At 37.1% G+C, this 19,554-nt stretch overlaps 1 protein-coding gene across 12 annotated transcripts in view; it reads left to right on the top strand.

Annotated features, from left to right (window-relative positions):
- gphna (gephyrin a) overlaps positions 1-19,554 on the top strand; it is a 121,888-nt gene that overhangs the window by 83,122 nt on the left and 19,212 nt on the right. For 6 of the 12 annotated variants that reach the window (XR_010544398.2, XR_010544397.2, XM_065288452.2 and 3 more), the window contains 3 exons: positions 6,802-6,864; positions 9,784-9,826; positions 9,911-10,048. Coding sequence is in view for 10 of the 12 variants with exons in the window: in XM_065288452.2 (XP_065144524.1) it covers positions 6,802-6,864; positions 9,784-9,826; positions 9,911-10,048 (244 nt within the window). In the remaining 2 variants the exon portion in view is untranslated. The remainder of the gene's footprint in view (positions 1-6,801; positions 6,865-9,783; positions 9,827-9,910; positions 10,049-19,554) is intronic. The other 6 variants (XM_065288455.2, XM_065288456.2, XM_065288454.2 and 3 more) reach the window with 1 other exon arrangement.

Genomic DNA, 19,554 nt, shown 5'->3' with positions numbered 1-19,554 from the left:
TCAGATGTTCTGGATTAATTCGATTTCAATTAATAGGCTATCGATTTGGTCCTCGGTACGATTCCGATTCTCGGACCGATTTTTATACTCGATTCTCAATTCAACTCGGTGAATATAGATTTAATACAAATACTTTTATAAAAAAAACAGTGAACATAAGTTTACAAGTGGGTAATTAATAAAAAGAAACATAAGTAACATTTTCAAATGCATACAATTATGTTAAATACAATACAATTTTAATGCAAGATGAAAAATGTATGCTAAAAAAGTAAAAACAGTCACATTCCTTGATCAAACAGGATCAGGTAATTTCATAAAAAAAAATCGATTTGTGGCCTTAAAAGAAACGATTAAAGGTGCTCTAAGCGAATTCACGCGTTTTAGACCAAAAAACATTTTTTGTTACATACCGCAAACATCTCCTCACTATCTGCTTGCTACCTGACCGCTGATCAAACTGTAAAAAAACGTGATCTCTGTAGACATCCCAGGCTCTACAAACTTCAATATACACACAGTGGCCAAACCTGCACCACGAAACAAAACAAAGTGTTACAGCCAATAAACGCCAAGAAGGATTTGGGGGTGGGGTTTGGTCGCGTTCATGAAAGCACGGAAGGGAGGGGGAGGAGTTAGCTACGCTCCGTTTCTTTGAAAACAGTTCAAATATCAACAACAAGTGACGTCGCACAGATTCGCTTAGAGAGCCTTTAATCGAAAAATATATAATGATAGTAATAGTAAATTCTATATAATCCGAACCGAACGTCTGCACAAACGCACAGCCAGGGTTGTGAGCTTTCTGTATCAAAACCATCCCAATGTACATTCAAAACTAACCCAAAAGCATCTCCAATGACCATTCAAAGCCCTAATAGGAATAACTAATGAACAAAATCTTGTCATCTATAACCTGTAGAAAAAACCCTGCGAAGACTGTTTAAACAGTAGCCCAAATCTGAAATCAAAAACAAGCAGAGTACTTGGCAACGCCACCCAGCGCACAGCATCCCTAGATAAATGTACAAAGCTGATTTGGAGAAAGTTTTTCTTAAGACGTTTTCAGATATAGGCAATGACAACACGATTTTTGAAAGTTACAATGCTATTTTATTGCTTTGTGTAGCCTTATGTTATGAAAGTACACATGAGCGCTGCAAAATGTACAGCGCTTGACCACATTACCTTAATATTGCGTGTTGCCATAGTCTTGCTATTGCATGTTTCTGTGACGAGAATCATGTGAGACGTAAATGTATTTTTGCATCCGACTGAGAAAATACTACGTTTCACGTGTTTACATGTGCATTTTTCTCCTAATGATCGGATCATAGATTGCACTACACCATCCCTTTCAATACAATCGAAATTTGCATCCGATCGGCCTCAATCGTATTGATTAAAGGGAAAGTTCACCTTAAAATGAAAATTCTGTCATCATTTACCGAACACAAAATAAGATATTTTGAGAAATGATGTTAAACACACAGCAGGTAGTAACAATTGACTTACATAGTAGAAAAATGATATTTTGAAAGTATTGTGATAAATGACCGTAAGCACACAGTGGACGGTACCCATTAAATTCCATCATATTTCTTTATTCCTACTATGGAAGTCAATGGTCACTATCTGCTGTATTTATAATTTCTCAAAATATCTTCTTTTGTGTTCATCAGAAAAAAAGAAATTCATACAGGTTTAGAACAACATGAGGATGAGTAAATAATGACAGAATTTTTCATTTTAAGGTGAACTATCCCTTTAAGGTATTTACGTGAAGGCTTTTCATTACGATTGAGCCATCAATACGATTACAAACGGATTATTTGGTTGCATGTAAACGTAGCTACTGTCTAATATTTGCGCAGTCATTTAAATTATGCTTATAGTCATGTTGTCTAGGTAGACAGCTTACTTAGTTTTTAAACAGAGTCCCACCCTAGACCCATAGCTTATAAAACAACTCGCTAGCATTGCAGTTCTTAGTTCACACACTCTCCTATCAATCATTCCTGATTGGTTACGTTCCTTATACTGGTCCTGACACTTACTTAAGAATTCATTGCCCACTGCTGTTTCCCAATTACTCCATTTTCATTTCACTGACCAGGGATCAGCTTTCATCTGCCTGTATGCTGATGCATCACTTTCCATCCTTTGTATGAGGACTGGTCAGCTTGTGAGCAGTACTTTCATTCCACTGAATCCTTTAAATCAGTGGTTCTTAACGTTATTCCTGGAGGCCCACTGCCCTGCATGTTTTGTATGTCTCTTTTATCTGGCAGACTCAGTTCAGTTCATTGAAATCTCTTCTAATGAGCTGATGATTTGAATCAGGTGTGTTAAATAAGGGAGACATACAAAATGTGCAGGGCAGTGGGCCTCCAGGAATAACGTTAAGAACCACTGCTTTAAATCAGCCATGATTTAAAAAGATCTAATGTCGCTGTGTTGCTTTCATTGCATCAGTCCATTTCTTCAGTCAATCTGGAGGTCATTGGTCACCTCACTTTCACCTTAAGCTCATGTTGTCTTTATTTCTCAGGAATGGAGGTTAGATGTACAAATAAGAGTAAAAAGAAGTATAAAAATAAGCTAATAAAAATGTACATGTCTGTTAATAGGATAATATTGTTAGATATCTGTGTGTGTGTGTGTCTGTGTGTGTTTGTATGTTTGTCTGTTTTGTGAAGAATGCGTAGTACGCTGATCGGTTAATATAATATATATTTTTTGTTGTGCATTTTAGAAAAGAATTGTGATTATCTTGTTTATACTTGGAACTAAATACAGTGTATTAATTCAGTTTTATCCTCAAATACCTCAAAGGATTTTGTAGTATGTTACATCAATTTTGCTAAATTTAAAGGGATAGGTCACCCAAAAATGAAAATTATTTCATCATTTACTCTCATGTTGTTACGAACCTCTATAAATTTAGTTGTTATTATGAACACAAAGTCAGATATTTAAGAAATGTTTGTAACCAAACCATTCGTGGAGCCCATTTACTACTATAGTATTTTTTTCCTACTATGTAAGTGAATGGGGTCCATGAACGGTCTGGTTACAAACATTTCTCAAAATATTTTCCTTTGTGTTCATCAGAACAAAGAAATATATACAGGTTTCTTACAACATAAGAATGAACCATCCCTTTAAAGGAATAGTTCACCCAAAAATGAAAATTTTGTAATCGTTTACTCACTCTCATGTTGTTACAAACCTGTATACATGTCTTTGTTCTGATAAACACAAAACAAGATATTTTGAGAAATGTTTGTTAGCAAACCGTTCGTGGACCCCATTCACTTCCATAGTATTCTTTTATCCTGGAAGTGAAAGGTGTCCACGAATGGTTTTGTTAAACATTTCTCAAAATATCTTCCTTTGTGTTCATCAGAACAAATAAATGTATGTGGGTTTGTAAAAACATGAGGGTGAGTAAATGATGACAAAATTTTCATTTTTGGGTGAACTATACCTTTAAAGGTCCACTGTGTAGATTTCTAGCGGAATCTAGTGGTGAGATTGTGAATTGCAACCAATGGCTCAATCCACAGCTCACCCCTCCCTTTCAAAATGCAGAGAAAAGCTACGGTAGCTGCCACAGAATAAACATGTCATCGTCTGAGACAACGTAAGGCTTTGAACCGGTTCACGGAACGAAAAAAAGCCCCAGAAACTTTTGATGTTTTGCAAGGAACAGAAACGAAACCAGAAACTTTAAAAAAAACATATGTTCCGGAACAGAAACGTTTATTTAAAATAATGGTAACCGGTCAATAACGTTATTTTTTTCGTTCTTTGACAAGATTTCTGTGCAATACTCGATGAAGTTCACTTCCGATCGTCATTGACTCATCTGAGAAATGAGAAGCTTGCCACCAGCAAATAGCCTACTCAAGCCCAAGTCTCTAATGCTCAATCATAAGAGGTAAATATTGTAGGCTACCAAGTTCCACAAGATGTTTGTTTTTACTAATTAGTGTTGTAACGGATCGCAGTTGATCACGACCCACGGTTCGGCTCGCTTGCGATTCGCGGATTAATACGCAAATTTAAATATGGTAAAAGTTCATCATTTGCACGTGTTTCAAAGGCTTGCAAATGTTAACACTCAAGTGATTTTAAACAATTTAACCGCTAAAAGACGCTAAAGTGAGCAATTTTCTGTACGCACATGCGGTTGAATGTGTCCGGTCCAACTCCGCCCTTCAAAGATAAGAACTCTTGATGTATAAACTTTAGAGAGAGTTGCGCTACTGTGTCTCATACTGTAGTCCATTAAAATACATTTGGTGAATAAAGCACTGAAAAACAACGTTATTTTCACTTTATATGGAGCGACTGTTTATGCGCCGCTTGGAATTCGTCCTACGTCTGTCTGTGTGCGCGTGTTTAAGTGCACTCAACAAATGTAGGCATGTCAGAATAACAGTTATGCCGCTTACATAATGTAGCCTTTTTTTAATGTTTGATGACTATATAGAGACTTAAAGGAATAGTCTACCCTTTTGCAATATTAAACTTTGTTATTACCTCAACCTAGACGAATTAATACATACCTATCTTTTTTCAATGCATTCACTGTACAGCGCGTTGTGAATGTGTTAGCATTTAGCCTAGCCCCATTCATTCCTATGGTACCAAAAAAAAGTTTTATTTTGTGGCTTACTGGTATAACTCCTCATGTAACAGTCTTTAAATAGGGAAAACACGGAAGTGTTTGGTGGCTTCCCTGTTTGGTACCATAGGAATGAATGGGGCTAGGCTAAATGCTAACACATTCACGACGCGCTGTTCAGTGCATGCATTGAATAAAGATAGATATGTATTAATTCGTCTGCGTTGAGGTAATAACATAGTTTAATATGGCAAAAGGGTAGATTATTCCTTTAAGGAAAATTAAGTAGACTAATAATTTAAGTTTAATGTCCTTATGATCAGCCTACTTATTTGTATGTCCCAAAGCTGACATGGAATCTTATTAATGGGTTCGGGAACTTAATTTTTTTGTTCTAACCGGTTCAGGAACGTCAATTTTAGGGTTGAACCGAAACCGGAAACGTTAAAATACTGTTTCTGTTCGGAATGAACCAATTGCGAAAAAATTCTGGTTCAAAGCCCTTGCAGTGACATAATGTGTTTTATAGATGTCCGTTTAGGGCTAATGTAGAAACATAGTAGCGAGAAATGGCGACTTCCATGTGAGGGGACCCACGGCATATGTAGATAAAATCTGCTCATTTTAAGGTAATAAACAATGCAGGTCATTTTGTAAGGTCTTATAAAAATACGGATAATATAGTTATGTATATATGAAGAGTTTGGTTCCAAAACGCGATAAACGCCATTTTTTTTATGTACCGCCAAAATCAGTATTTTATCTGGTCGGTATTAAAAAGTACATTCTTAATTTTACGCAAAATCCGATATCAACTGTGTTCTTCTGTCATCTTTTCTCTCTTTTTTCCCAAAACGCAATAAACGCTTGTTTTCATACAACAAAGCATCAAGTTTCTGTCATGCTAACACATTGACCCCAGGGGATCTTCTGAAAAACTTTCCATTATTTTACTCAAAGTCAATGAAAATCGAGCAGGACCAAAACATTTGACAGCTAATCGCTGTCAAAAAAGTTCAGAGACGACGTCCCAAGGATGACAGCATATATGACTATGTTTTAAATATGACAAAGTATGCTTTGATTAATCATTAATGTTTCTTTTTTTAATCAGTGTATATCACTAGTCAACTACCTGAATATAACATGGCGAAGATGAATGCACATTTATATATCGATTCAATAGATATATAGCATTTTGAAAAAAAAATCTTGTTATGGATTTAATGCATTGTGCAGAAACAAATAATCAGTTTTTATAATAAATCTTTGAAAATCAAATTATGGATTTTAATTTTTAATGTTATTATAACCTAACGATGCTATGTGAAAGTTTCTTTCAAAAATAGTGGTTTTCATCTTGTCACTTTCTTTGTATAGAAAACACATTTTTATCAAAATTAGTGATTTATTGCGATTTGGAACCAAACTCTTCTTATAGTTATATATATTATATTGCATTTCTGTCAAGAGATCCTCCTAAAAGTTAAACAATGCACCTTTAATTGGCGCAAAGTCATGGGTTTGATTCCTAGGACACACACACATTAATAAAAAAATATCTTTAATGCACTTGTGTGTATGATGTCAAATGCGTAAATGTAAAATCAGTCTTGTTGTTGTTCATCTACCCATCTATCCACCCATAACCCTCCTGACAGTGATTTCCCCACTTGCACATGCACATTCATACACCCTTCAGACCTCATATAGAAAATGAAATCAATTTGATGTAAATTCTGACCCGGCCATCTGCACAGATACACCCAACACCTATGACACTATAGTGCCTGTCTAACGTCTTTCCCTGGTGTCCACCAAAAAAATTGACTGGACCAGAAGTGCAGTATGTGCTGTGTGATTCCGCTAACTGTGCTGAGTGACATTGTGCCTCACCGCAGCCCTTTCCCCGCTAACCTGTGCTAACTTCCTGGCTGGCTGGCATAACAACCCACCTCCCTTTTAAACATTAGCCCACTGCCGAGTTATCGTCCAATCAGATCACCTCCTCAGTGCTCGTTCCCTGTCATCTCTCGGCTTGTTCTGTGTAAACTGAGCAACTGCTGTCTCTATAAGCCTTTGAAACTCTATTTTCTTTCTTTGGTCTCCCAAAGCTTTTCCTTTGCTCTGTCTGTTGTAAATCCTTTTGTTTCTGTTCATTGCCGAAGCTCCACTCTAGGCTGGAGGGGCTCAAAGATGATCGCAGGAACCATAGGACCTTCGACTCGCGAGTAACTATTCCCCACCCGTGTCAAAAAAAGGAGCTGCTTCCATCCGCAAACTCTGCTTTGCGTCAGGAGTCCAAACTCCTTGCTTCACACTCTTTTTTTCCTTGTCTGTTTCCTGCCCTCTCTCATGATCTTGTCTGTGGACGTTGCTCTATCTAACGCTCTTTGTTTTATTAGACGTTTGGTGTGTTGGAGTCTCTTGTTGACCTTGAGTTTTGTTTCTTAGATCTTGTTATGGTTTCTCTCCTGTTTTCTGTTACTTTTACGTTTTGATCTCCATTTAGACGCAGTGTTTTCTCACCGTCTGCTGTGTGTCAGCTGCGCCTCATTTCTTTCTAATTCTCTCTCTGATTTTCTCTCTGTCTGTGCTCTGTGTCGATCATTGATTTGTTGTGTTGGTGCTAGTCTGTCGTAACTGGATCGTGAGTAGAAAGGATTTGGGACTTGCTTGTATGTCTCCCCCTATAGGCCAGGGGCATTGCGTTCATCACAAAGGACACATTATTCAAAACTTTCATGCAGTAATCCAAAGACTTAACACATTTTTATTAACCTTTATAGCCTCAAGTCTTTGTGTATTTGTTTTGCATGGAAAATGATTGCCCTTTCGTACCATTACTCTTGGCCTAAAGGAAATTCCATACTTTATAATATTTTGTACTGGTAGATTGACAGTTACAATTAGCTAAATGTATAATTAATTTGCTATTATTATTATTATTATTATTATTATCATAGACATTCATGGGTCAATTTGTGAGAAATTAGGCATATAAGTGGTTAAAAGTCAATATGATGGGAGGGAGTGTCTTGTATATGGATCACTTGGTGAGTGTCTTGAAGTCAACGTGAAAACAAAATTTACACGTTTCTTCCTTAATACACGTATCTAAAATTAACGTTTTAGTTACGGCATTATTACGCAAAGGTATTAATAGCAAAAAAATTTGATTTTCCAAGGAAACAACCACTGGGATACGTCAATATGCAAAATGGCTCCATTGTGGTATCCCAGCAAATCATAATGGGTAAAACAAGTCGCGCTCTAAATACTTCAAAAATCTTTGTTTATTGAAGTAAAATGGGATGTGATTTCTGTTTCACGTTGACTTTAATGTTGGCTAAAATAAGGGTTGCAAAATTTCAGGAATATTTTGGAAACTTTCCATGGAAATTACATGTGAATTCACCTAAAGGATTATTAGGAACCCCATACTAATACTGTGTTTGACCCCCTTTTGCCTTCAGAACTGCCTTAATTCTACATGGCATTGATTCAACAAGGTACTGAAAGCATTCTTTAGAAATGTTGGCCCCTATTGATTGGATAGCATCTTGCAGTTGATGGATTTGTGGGATGCACATCCAGGGCACGAAGCTTCGGTTCCACAACATCCAAAAGATGCTCTATAGATTTCTATTGCTCTATTTTAGTACAGTGAACTCATTGTCATGTTCAAAAAACAAATTTGAAATGATTCAAGCTTTGTGACATGGTGCATTATCCTGCTGGAAGTAGCCATCAGAGGATGTGTACATGGTGGTCATAAAGGGATGGACATGGTCAGAAACAATGCTCAGGTAGGCAGTGGCATTTAAACGATGCCCAATTGGCACTAAGGGGCCTAAAGTGTGCCAAGAAAACATCCCCTACACCGTTACACCACCATCATAAACAGTGGTAACAAGGCATGATGGATCCATGTTCTCATTCTGTTTACGACAAATTCTGACTCTACCATCTGAATGTCTCAACAGAAATCGAGACTCATCAGACCAGGCAACATTTTTTTAGTCTCCAACTGTCCAATTTTGGTGAGCTCGTGCAAATTGTATCCTCTTTTTCCTATTTTTAGTGGAGATGAGTGGATACCCGGTGGGGTCTTCTGCTGTTTTATCCCATCCGCCTCAAGGTTGTGCGTGTTGTGACTTCACAAATGCTTTGCTGCATACCTCTGTTGTAACGAGTGGTTATTTCAGTCAAAGTTGCTCTTCTATCAGCTTGAATCAGTCGGCCCATTCTCCTCTGAGCTCTAGCATCAAGGCATTTTCGCCCACAGGACTGCCGCATACTGGATGTTTTTCCCTTTTCACACCATTCTTTGTAGACTCCCTAGAAATGGTTGTGCGTGAAAATCCCAGAAACTGAGTAGATTGTGAAATACTCAGACTGGCCCGTCTGGCACCAACAACCATGCCATGCTCAAAATTGCTTAAATCACCTTTCTTTCCCATTCTGACATTCAGTTTGGAGTTCAGGAGATTGTCTTGACCAGGACTACACCCCTAAATGCATTGAAGCAAGTGCCATGTGATTGGTTGATTAGATAATTGCATTAATGAGAAATTGAACGGGTGTTCCTAATAATCCTTTAGGTGAGTGTAAATGGGAGTTGTGGCACAACAAATGAAGAAGAGTCGGATCGAGGAAGCTAATGTTTGTATTTATACAGTTTGATAAAATGACCAAAAATTTACAAATAATTTCCTTTAATTCCTTAAGTTTCCAACTTGAAATATTTCCAAAATTCCTAAGCTTTGCAGCCCTAGCTATAATTAAAACTCTTCTTAAACTGGGTAGTTTTGGGTACTAGAATGATACATTATGCTATGTAACCCTCCATGGTGCACTATATCAAAACCATGAAGATAATGATAATAATGGCAGTAGTACTGAAAATGTTGTTTTCAGTTTTTGTTTTTCAAACTGTAGCTAGTTTCATTTAGTTGTTTCGTCTGAATGTGTAGATGATCATTTCGATCTGAAAGAATCCTGTCAGTGGAATGCAAACACTCCTGGACAAAGGATGAAGCTCCTTTTGCGCTCTAACCCTCTTCATCTCTCTCTCTTTCTTTCCTTTTCCAATCTCGTCTCTCTCTCTTCCTCATTTCCTCTCATTCTCTGTCTCTCTATATGTGTAGGTCCAGTCGCGATGCAGCAGCAAGGAGAACATCCTAAGAGCAAGTGGGTGACCGATTGTGCATTTTTAGTGAAGCATACATCTGCAAGCGTATGATAACGTGTGTAAACTCTTGATTTTGGTCTCAGGTCACAGCGCAGTGGACATCACCAAGGTAGCTCGGAGACACCGCATGTCCCCTTTCCCACTCACTTCTATGGACAAAGCCTTCATCACTGTGCTGGAGATGACTCCTGTCCTGGGAACCGAAATCATCAATTACAGAGGTAAGACTGGCCTATACCACATAGACCAAAGGCCAACAAAACTAGACCATTATCTGTATGTCCAATAACAAAAAAATGAAGTACAAAATCCCAGAAAAGTAGTTTAATTGTAATAATTGTTGAATATTCAAACTTGCTGTTTTGGAACGATTGACATCAAAACTGGCACGATGCATCTTGATGTGCCAGACTTGATTATGGATTGATTTTTTGAAACCTTCAGTATACAAATTATTTATGCTTCTTTTACAGCTACTGCTCACTATAAAGAAAAGAAACAGGGTGAACATTAGAGATGCATCAATATATATGAAGAGTATGGTTCCAAAACACGTTAAACGCCATTTAAAAAAATAGTTGCCGCCAAAATCAGTATTGTATCAGGTCAGTATTAAAAAGTCAGTTCTTTATTTTACGCAAAATCCAATATCTGTCGTGTTATTCTGTCATCTTTTCTCCCTTTATTCCCAAACTGCGACAAACGCCAGTCCTCCGTCTCTGCAGAATGCACTAAATCCGCTTAACCAATCACAGCGCACCATTCCACGCATTGTAAACAATAATGGCGGCACTTTGAATACATACAGAATCCTAGTTTTCCTCATCTACTTTGTACTTTGTGACTGAATAAATAAATAAACAAACAACAACAAAATAGTAATTTTGATGGCATTGATAAACCTGTGATGTTTTTCTGTGGCGAAAAACATGGAATTATTTACGTGAGAGGCACTCGGGAGACAGAAAAATGCCGGCGGTTGCTTGTTCTCCCAACAACATGAAGCTTCTGTCATGCTAACACATTGACCCCTGGGGATTTTATGAAAAACGTTTCATTATTTTACACAAAGTCAACAAAATTCGAGCAGGACCAAAACATTTTACAGCTGATCGCTGTCGAAAAAGTTCAGCGACGACGTCCCAAGGATGACAGCAGCCATGACAGTGTTCTTAATATGACAAAGTGTTTTGATTAATGACCTTAATGTTTATTTTTATCAGTGTATACCACTAGTCAACTAAATGAATATAACATGGCGAAGATGAATGCACATTTATAAATTGATTCAATAGATTGATAGCATTTTGAAAAAAAGAACTTAATTTACTAAATTTACTAAAAAATAGTACATTTTGGGATTTTAATTTTTAATGTTATTATAACCTAACGATGCTATGTGAATTTGGTTTTTAACCAAAAATAGTGGTTTTCCTCTTGTCACTTTCTTGGTGTAGAAAACACATTTTTATCCGAATTAGTCTAAATGGATTAATTGCGTTTTGGAACCAAACTCTTGCCAATAATCAGTATCAGTCGATAAAAGCCATTTTTCACAGCCGATAGTTTAAAAACAGCCAGATATATCCTGTCAATCAAAAGAGAACAGGAAAATGCAATGAATTTAAGCTCTGTGTATAGAAAATTTTAAGAAACATCACTATTTTAAACGGCCGTTCACATTATTACGATAACTATAACTATAAAAAATATAGATTTAAAAATTATTTTATCTTAAAGAGAATAGCGGAGATCACCCCACAACTATAATGATAACAATACAGTGAACAGGATTGTTGGGATCACTTTCTGAGTGATTTTTTTCCAGCCGATGAATGATAAACCATTGACAGCCAATCAAATCTATTTGAACTTTAAATGCCCGCGCATTTGAAATTACAGATAACATGGTGGAGAAGCTCATTGCTGAGGTCTATAACATAAAATGACTTCAGGTATCCAGCGCTGATGCAGCTGCTGTGAAATTGACTAAGTAATGCTTTTTATACTACGCCAAAAGGTAATAGGGCTGTGACAATAAATCACGTGTCCCATTAAAAATACCTGTCTGAAATCGATTCTGAATCGCAAGGCTGCGATTCTATGTTTCATTCGCAGCTTGTGTGTGTGCTATGGCGTTTTTATCAGTAAGAAGTTATTATCAATCTAAAATTATTAGGAATCCGAGTCGTTTATAACGTGCGTTTTAAAAAAAGCAACACTCGTTAAACAAAATCATTCAAAATATTCTTTATTATCATGAAAATACCTAAAAACAATCTGAAGAACGCCGATATAAATATTCTTGTAGGCATTTCCTGGAATATTGTTTGTAATGCTACTTCTTCTGTGGCACAATTGGAGTTTCTGCACGAGAGCGCCATCTGGCTTTTGGATGTGCCGAGATGTCACCGAAATTAATTAATTGAGAAAATGCGCATTTGCGCGATTATTCGTTACAGCCCTAAAAGGTAAGATATTAAATTACACAAACTGTTTAGAATTGTGCAAAACGCAGCGTGTTGAGGACGTGTGCTGGTTATAGCCGCTGTGTAATACAACTAGAACAGCATATTTAAACATTCAGTGACATGTAAACAATTTCAAAAGTTTAATTACCGGAAATACGTGGTATTAGTTAATGCCATTGAAGGTAAGTGATTTGCGCAATTAGCGCACATGTGAGCGAATCCGGTGATGTGGACCTAATATAGTTATCGTTAAAGTGTGAATGGCTCTTTATTTTCAATATTAATGGTCATTATATGAATGAATAACATTCAGAAATGTAATCTTCATATTTAGAAAATGATTTCACAAAATCCAAGCCCAAGAACAGACATTTAATCTAAAAAGGGAAGTTATTCAACTAAACAATGGCACACAAAACAGCAGGCTGAAAAGGTGTCCGTACATGTTAACGTAACATTACCATTTATTCACCGAACACAAAAGCATATCCAACATAACATGGCTAAATTAACATGACAAGCCAAATCAAGTTCAAAAAGGTCCCGAAGTCATTGCACATCACTGAATCCATTAAATTACATAAATACAGGAGCAGCATAGAGCGGAGTTTCGCGGCTGTAGACGGTAATGGTTTCTCTTGGTTCATATGAATTAACTTTGAAATATAAGTCGCACCAGACTAGAAGTCGCAGGACTAGCCAAACTATGAACAAAGTGGTACTTATAGTCCATAAAATACGTTTATCAGCTATTGGTATCGGTGGAAAAGATTAATATTGGTGCATCTCTAGTGAACATTTTTAGAAACCGCTCCTTTTGTTTTTTTGTTGAAGAAAATCATACGAGTTTAGAACCACATATTCGCGAGTAAATGATTAATGTAATGAACTGTCCCTTGAAATAATACTGTGCTTTTAAATGAGCCAAAATTAGTTCTTTCATTGGTTGTTGGTCTGTGGTGTATATAGGCCAGTAAGTGCTAAAGGCACATACTGTAGTTTCCATACTCTCGATGCTTTTTAGGCTTTCAGCATTGCTCTGTTGTTTTCATCTTTCATGCCTGTAGCTCCTCATCTGTCATACATATGTTCTTTCTTTCTCCCATTCCCTCATCTCTTCATTCTTTCAGCTTTATTCTTGTCCTCTGTTGTTTCGCTGACCTCCTCCGAAGCTTTGATGTCATTTGCGGTTATCCTGTGATCAGTTTTCAACAGCTATGTGGCTGCCTAAGACACAAACCCAGTATAAAAGCTCTGGAAGGTTTTCAATTGCTCACAGTGCTCAATCGGACACAACAAATGCAGAATTTGACCAATCCGGCAAGCCAGATTGCATCCCATAGTTTTGCTTTAAATTTACTTTATGGTCGACACACGGAGGGCTATTCTTCTACTTTCTGTTTGGTTTACAAATACAATCTTCTTTGGTTTCCACGGCCATCACTTACACACAGCAGTCACCCCTGCATGTGGATGTCAGTTATACCACCAAGTGAGTTGGACATTAATTTCGGTCCATGTGGTGGGGGATTGTGGTAGTGAAAAATATGCCGTGCGTCTGGCAGGGCCCAACCCAGGTGACATGGCCCCTCCGGCACGAAAAGGCGTCTGGCGCCAGACTGGCTCCAGTTGGAGGAAAATGCCTCTCTGTTCTGGCCCTGAAGCAAAGGCAGAGAGGAGGTCCTTGGCCAGGGCTGCCCATACCCCCAAGTATTGCACAGGTCAGTGAGAACCTTCATGTCCAGCGCGCAACTTTGAGCATGCCCAGTGCTCATCGCGGTCCAATTATGCTGTGGGATGGCTATCATTCATGCAATAGCTTCATTTCACCTCCAGTCCAACAAGGGGCGATAGAGAGTTTGTAACTGCTAACGAGATGTTGCATACTGAACAGTATTATTGTAAAATATGGATGTGAACATGGCTTTTCATAGAAAAAATTAGCCAAGCATGTTGTACCAGCAGATGTAAAATATTTTTTTGAAATTGCATAATGGTACTGTGTCGGTGTATTGTTGCATGTCTTGCGTGGCATGCATGAATCCATCCATTGACTGTGCACTAGAAATAGTATGGCCATTAATCACCTTTGACATACTGTTTTTAATGTACTACAATCTGGGATGAGACAATACCATATTGGACAGTATGTGACGTTGGATTCAGCTTGTAATAGTGGTGCAACTTTTTACTTGTTCCTGTGATTTTAACGAAAATAACTTGCTCACGGAAATGCCACCACCTTAGTCGCGTCCGCATTCAGGAGAGAGTATCAGCGTTATTTTCTTAATAAAGTTTTGAATATGCGTATTTCTACAACAAATCCATGCAGATTATCCTCAACAGGCCTTGTTTATCCCCCTGGAGCCGGTTGGATTACTTTTGTGAAGGATGGATGTACATTTTTTGGACTTGAAAGAGGTGCACTCCATATCTTTATATTTTATAAACTGAAAGATCTAGCACTTTCTAAAATAAGTGAAAATGTGTTTGCATAAAAACATGATGGACTTATGCATCTAAGAAGGCTTGAGGGTGAGTTAATCTTAATGGGTTTAATATAATTTATGCCCGAATTATGCCTTTTAAGACGACGTCAAGCCCCATATATGGTATAGTCAATGTCAGCGGAAACAGCTTGACAGTCTGTCCCATGGGTTTAATGTTCGCTACGTCAGAATTTTTTGGCAATTGCATTCCCATCTCCCATTATTCGCACTTACCTCAAATCAAAACCTTTTTCGATTTAACTCTTTTCCTGCCTTTGACAAATTTACTTGTCAATTAAGAGAAAACGCTTCCCTGCCAATGACAAATATTTCCGGCTTTACGCAATACCACTATTATCCACCTGGTGGCTCTTCTACTACTTACTGTATAAAACCCGGAAGTATCGCCCTAGGACAAACAGCTGTATGTCCGTGTATGTTTTGAGGATCGTTCTGAATCTGATCTCTATCAAAAGTCCTTCACAAAATGCAACTATCTCAGATTTTTGCTCAACTACTGCTATGGAAACCAGCAAAAATCCATCAGTCAAAGGTGACTAATAGTCTATCTTTAAAAAAGCCATGACTAATTGGTAATAATGAAATTGAATGTTTTTAGGGGTGTTTACATAGCATGCTTGTGTTTAACCAGACCAAAAAGCCTGAGTGCCAGAGGATCTTGAAAAACACAATGCGTATGACACAAGACATGACACAAAAATACAAAAAGGTAAACAATATAAAAATAATCTCGCTAAAGTAGCTGGGCTCACTAAATGTGTATTTTTAATGCATTGTAAACCAAAAAAAGACACACAAATGCTCTTCAAACCCCAAACCTAAACCAAACATTCAATAGACACACTTTTCATACATCACTTCATTTTACAAAACCACCAAATGCCTTAAACTAAGTTTCGATCCATCAGTAACCCTGCGGAGAGCCTCACAGTTTCATGACAGATAAAAGTGATGGATATTCAGCTCAGTTCGAGCACATGGAGACCAAGTCCAGATCAGCGTAAATAGAGGAAATATCCTTACCAAGCCAAGTAATGTCACTCATAAATTTTTGAAATGGCGTTGTTCACGCACCAAGATGGGTGTAAGTTATGAGCGAGTGTGTGTTTTAAAACGTCTCTCTGTCGCTACGGTTAATAAAATTAATTTAAAGATTTATAAATGGACTCGGCCTTGGAGAAGATTGGCCATTTAGCATAAGCAGTTCTGTTGGATGTCGGTGGCAAGCAAATGCTCCTGAATTTTCAGCTGATACCAATAGCTGATAATTACTTTTTTGTTATGAACAATAACCAGCATATTTAGAGATACTTCAGTATGTCTGTAGTATATCTGCGGTACATAAATAGTAAAGTTCGGATGAGTGTTATATTGTGAAAATAGTCGTGGCTTCTGTATGTTGATAGAAGCAGCAGAATGTAGTCCTCAGCCGTTATTAAATGTACAATTTCTTGCGGCCATAAGTACATTTTTGCTTAATACTAGTTAATACCAAATAAAAATATTGAAAGCTTGTTTTTTTTAATAAAACATTAGTGTTAATTTAGTGCTTTATCTGTAAGATTTATCCTTGGTATTCTTTAGTACAGAATTTTATATTCATAACTATTCATAACATAATGGTATATGATAATGTTATTTAATACATAAGATAATATAAACAACACTAAGCGATATAGTTTTTCAGCATTTGTTAATTTTTGTTCATGTTGATTAGTGCCAGTACAGTTAATGTTAGTTTATTGTGCCCTAACTAATGTTAACCGTTTTGTTTTTAAAAATGTAAAGAAAATGCTGGGGAAGTGCAAATTTTAATTCATGTTAGCTAATGCAATAGCATGTTAACAAATTCAACCTTGTTTTGAAGTGTTAGTTTTCTGTAGTGTATCTCATAGTATATTATGTATTTTAGCATTGCTAAAATGAGGCAGCAACATTGGCTTTAGACGGTGGTTTATTTTTCGAGGGCAATGGTGTTTTTTTTGTCCAGTCGGTGGAAAACGGGAAATGGTTGCAAAACTTGTTTGAAAACAATCCTTATTTTTGCAGTGTATTATTGTTTGTGGTGCTAGGGCTGTGCGATTTTTGGTGATGTCTAATTGCAATTTTTCTGCCCGATATTGCGGTTTTGAATAGATTTGTTTGTTTTTAAAGTTAAAAATGCATTGAATGTGTCATCTCATTTCATCCAAGTGAAATTAGCAAAACGGTAAGATGGAATTTCGGTGTGTTTTAAATGTGGAACCAAACGCGAGTATTTAACCACTTTTGAGAGACAAAAGGCTGCGCGCTTGTGTCAAGTTTAAACCTCGTTTGGGTCATTTTAGTTGATGCGGTGCATGCAGCAAGGCGCACATATGAAAATCTTTTAGGAACACAGGCTGTGTGTGCAAATATGCATAATAGACCAGGGCTCCAGACTGCCATTTTGTCACCAAAATTTGAGAGTGTGCCACTGAATTTTACATCCAGTCGCCCCAGTAAATTTGACCTTTTTTTGTGATGTGACACTGAATTTGAAACAGCACATTGTACTTTCTGCATCTATCATCAAAGTATTTATTATTAATACAGTATAAATTTGTAGAAGTGTCATTATTTGATTAGCATGTTGATTTACGGTGTGTGCCCCTAAATTTTTGGGTTGCGCCCCTAAAATTTTCAGTTGGGGGCCCCTGTGCTCCTAGTGAAAAAAGTTAGTCTGGAGCCCTGTAGACCAATTAGAAATGGTGAGATAAAATGTGCTTGTCAAAGTTATGTACCAATAATAACATAAGAATCTATATTTTATTTTCCATTACCAAAAGCAGAACCGATTGGGTAGAAAGGAGGTACACTCACTCAACTGGTTAGTAAGACGGTCACAAAGAAGGCAGTCATGCTTTTGCTCTGGCACAAACTTGCTGCGTATTTCCACTGAAACACAAAGTTGGCGTGGGGCGTATTGAGGGGCTCTTCCCCTGTTTTTTAAATAAGTGCCTGGGGTTTAATGTAACTCTCAGCCTGGAATCTGATGAGATATCTAGGGATGCACCGCAAGTATTTTTGTTGTTCAAAACGGTCAAAAGACCAAATAATTTTTTTCCGAAAAAACCCAAGGGTTTGTCCCAATCAGCTCCTTTTGTTTAGTAGTCTGTTGTTTTCATCTTTCATGCCTGTAGCTTCTCATCTGTCACACTTCTGTTTATTCCCTCATCTCTCAATTTTTTCAAAAAGGGGCTGTCATAATCGCAAAATCAATCATTTGTTCCTTAAAAATTCCCACAATGCAACGCAAAAACCAGTGAGCAATGACGGTCCCTATGTTCCCTTACTGGAAATCACGTGACCTTTTCAAAAGCTCTCCAACCGAAAATTGTACGAGCCAACTCAATTAAAGGAATATTCCATTTTCTTAAAAGAAAAATCCAGATAATTTACTCACCACCATGTCATCCAAAATGTTGATGTTTTTCTTTGTTCAGTCGAGAAGAAATTATGCTTTTTGAGGAAAACATTGCAAGATTTTTCTCAATTTAATGAACTTTAATAGAGCCCAACATTTAATACTTAACTCAACACTTAACAGTTTTTTTCAACGGAGTTTCAAAGGACTCTAAACGATCCCAAACGAGGCATAAGGGTCTTATCTAGCAAAACGATTGTCATTTTTGACAATAAAAATAACAAATATACACTTTTAAAGCACAACTTCTCGTCTAAATCCGGTCCAGCGCGACCTAACGTAAATGCGTAGTGACGTAGGGAGGTCACGTGTTACATATATAAAACGCACATTTGCGGACCATTGTAAACAATAAACTGACACAAAGACATTAATTAGTATGAGTTGACATACAACAACGTAGGAACGGTCCTCGTTCTCAACACTTGTAAACACTGGGGCGTAGTTTCGCGTTCGTCCTCTGTGACCCTTTTGACGTCATGACGTATTGCGTGGGGTCACGTTGGCGCATCACGACCGGATTGAAACGAGAAGTTGTGCTTTAAAAGTGTATATTTGTTATTTTTCTTGTCAAAAATGAAAATCGTTTTGCTAGATAAGACCCTTATGCCTCGTTTGGGATCGTTTATAGTCCTTTGAAACTCCGTTGAAAAAAACTGTTAAGTGTTGAGTTAAGTATTAAATGTTGGGCTCTATTAAAGTCTATTAAAATTATAAAAATCCTGCAATGTTTTCCTCAAAAAAACATAATTTCTTCTCGACTGAACAAAGAAAGACATCAACATTTTGGATGACATGGTGGTGAGTAAATTATCTGGATTTTTCTTTTAAGAAAAAGGAATATTCCTTTAATTTCATGAAACTTTATAATTTTATATTTGCAACAAACGTTTTAGTTTTAATATAAACACACATCGCTAGACACGAAAGGACCACAATGTAGTTAATATTTAAAATAATGATATTTATAATAATTTTTAACATTTAATAATTTTCCTCCAAATTTATTCACAGATAGGAACTATACACTCATTCTGGCGTAATAATCAAGGACTTTGCTGCTTTAACATGGCTGCAGCAGGCGTAGTGATATTACGCACTGCCTGAAAATAGTCCCCTTGGTTACTTTTAATACAATATCATTGCGCCTGTTGCAGCCATGTTACGCCAGCAAAGTCCTTGATTATTACGCCAGAATAAGAGTATAGTTCCTAGTCATATTTGCCTAGAAATCGCAACTTTTAATTTTCCGTCAGTCTTAGTACACGATGTAACTACAGAAGAGTCAAGTTTTAAATAGG

This window comes from Paramisgurnus dabryanus, chromosome 17, assembly GCF_030506205.2.
Source record: "Paramisgurnus dabryanus chromosome 17, PD_genome_1.1, whole genome shotgun sequence".
Taxonomy (NCBI): Eukaryota; Metazoa; Chordata; class Actinopteri; order Cypriniformes; family Cobitidae; genus Paramisgurnus; species Paramisgurnus dabryanus.
The sequence above is the reverse complement of the archived record's forward strand: the minus strand, read 5'-3'. Positions and strand labels throughout refer to the sequence as shown.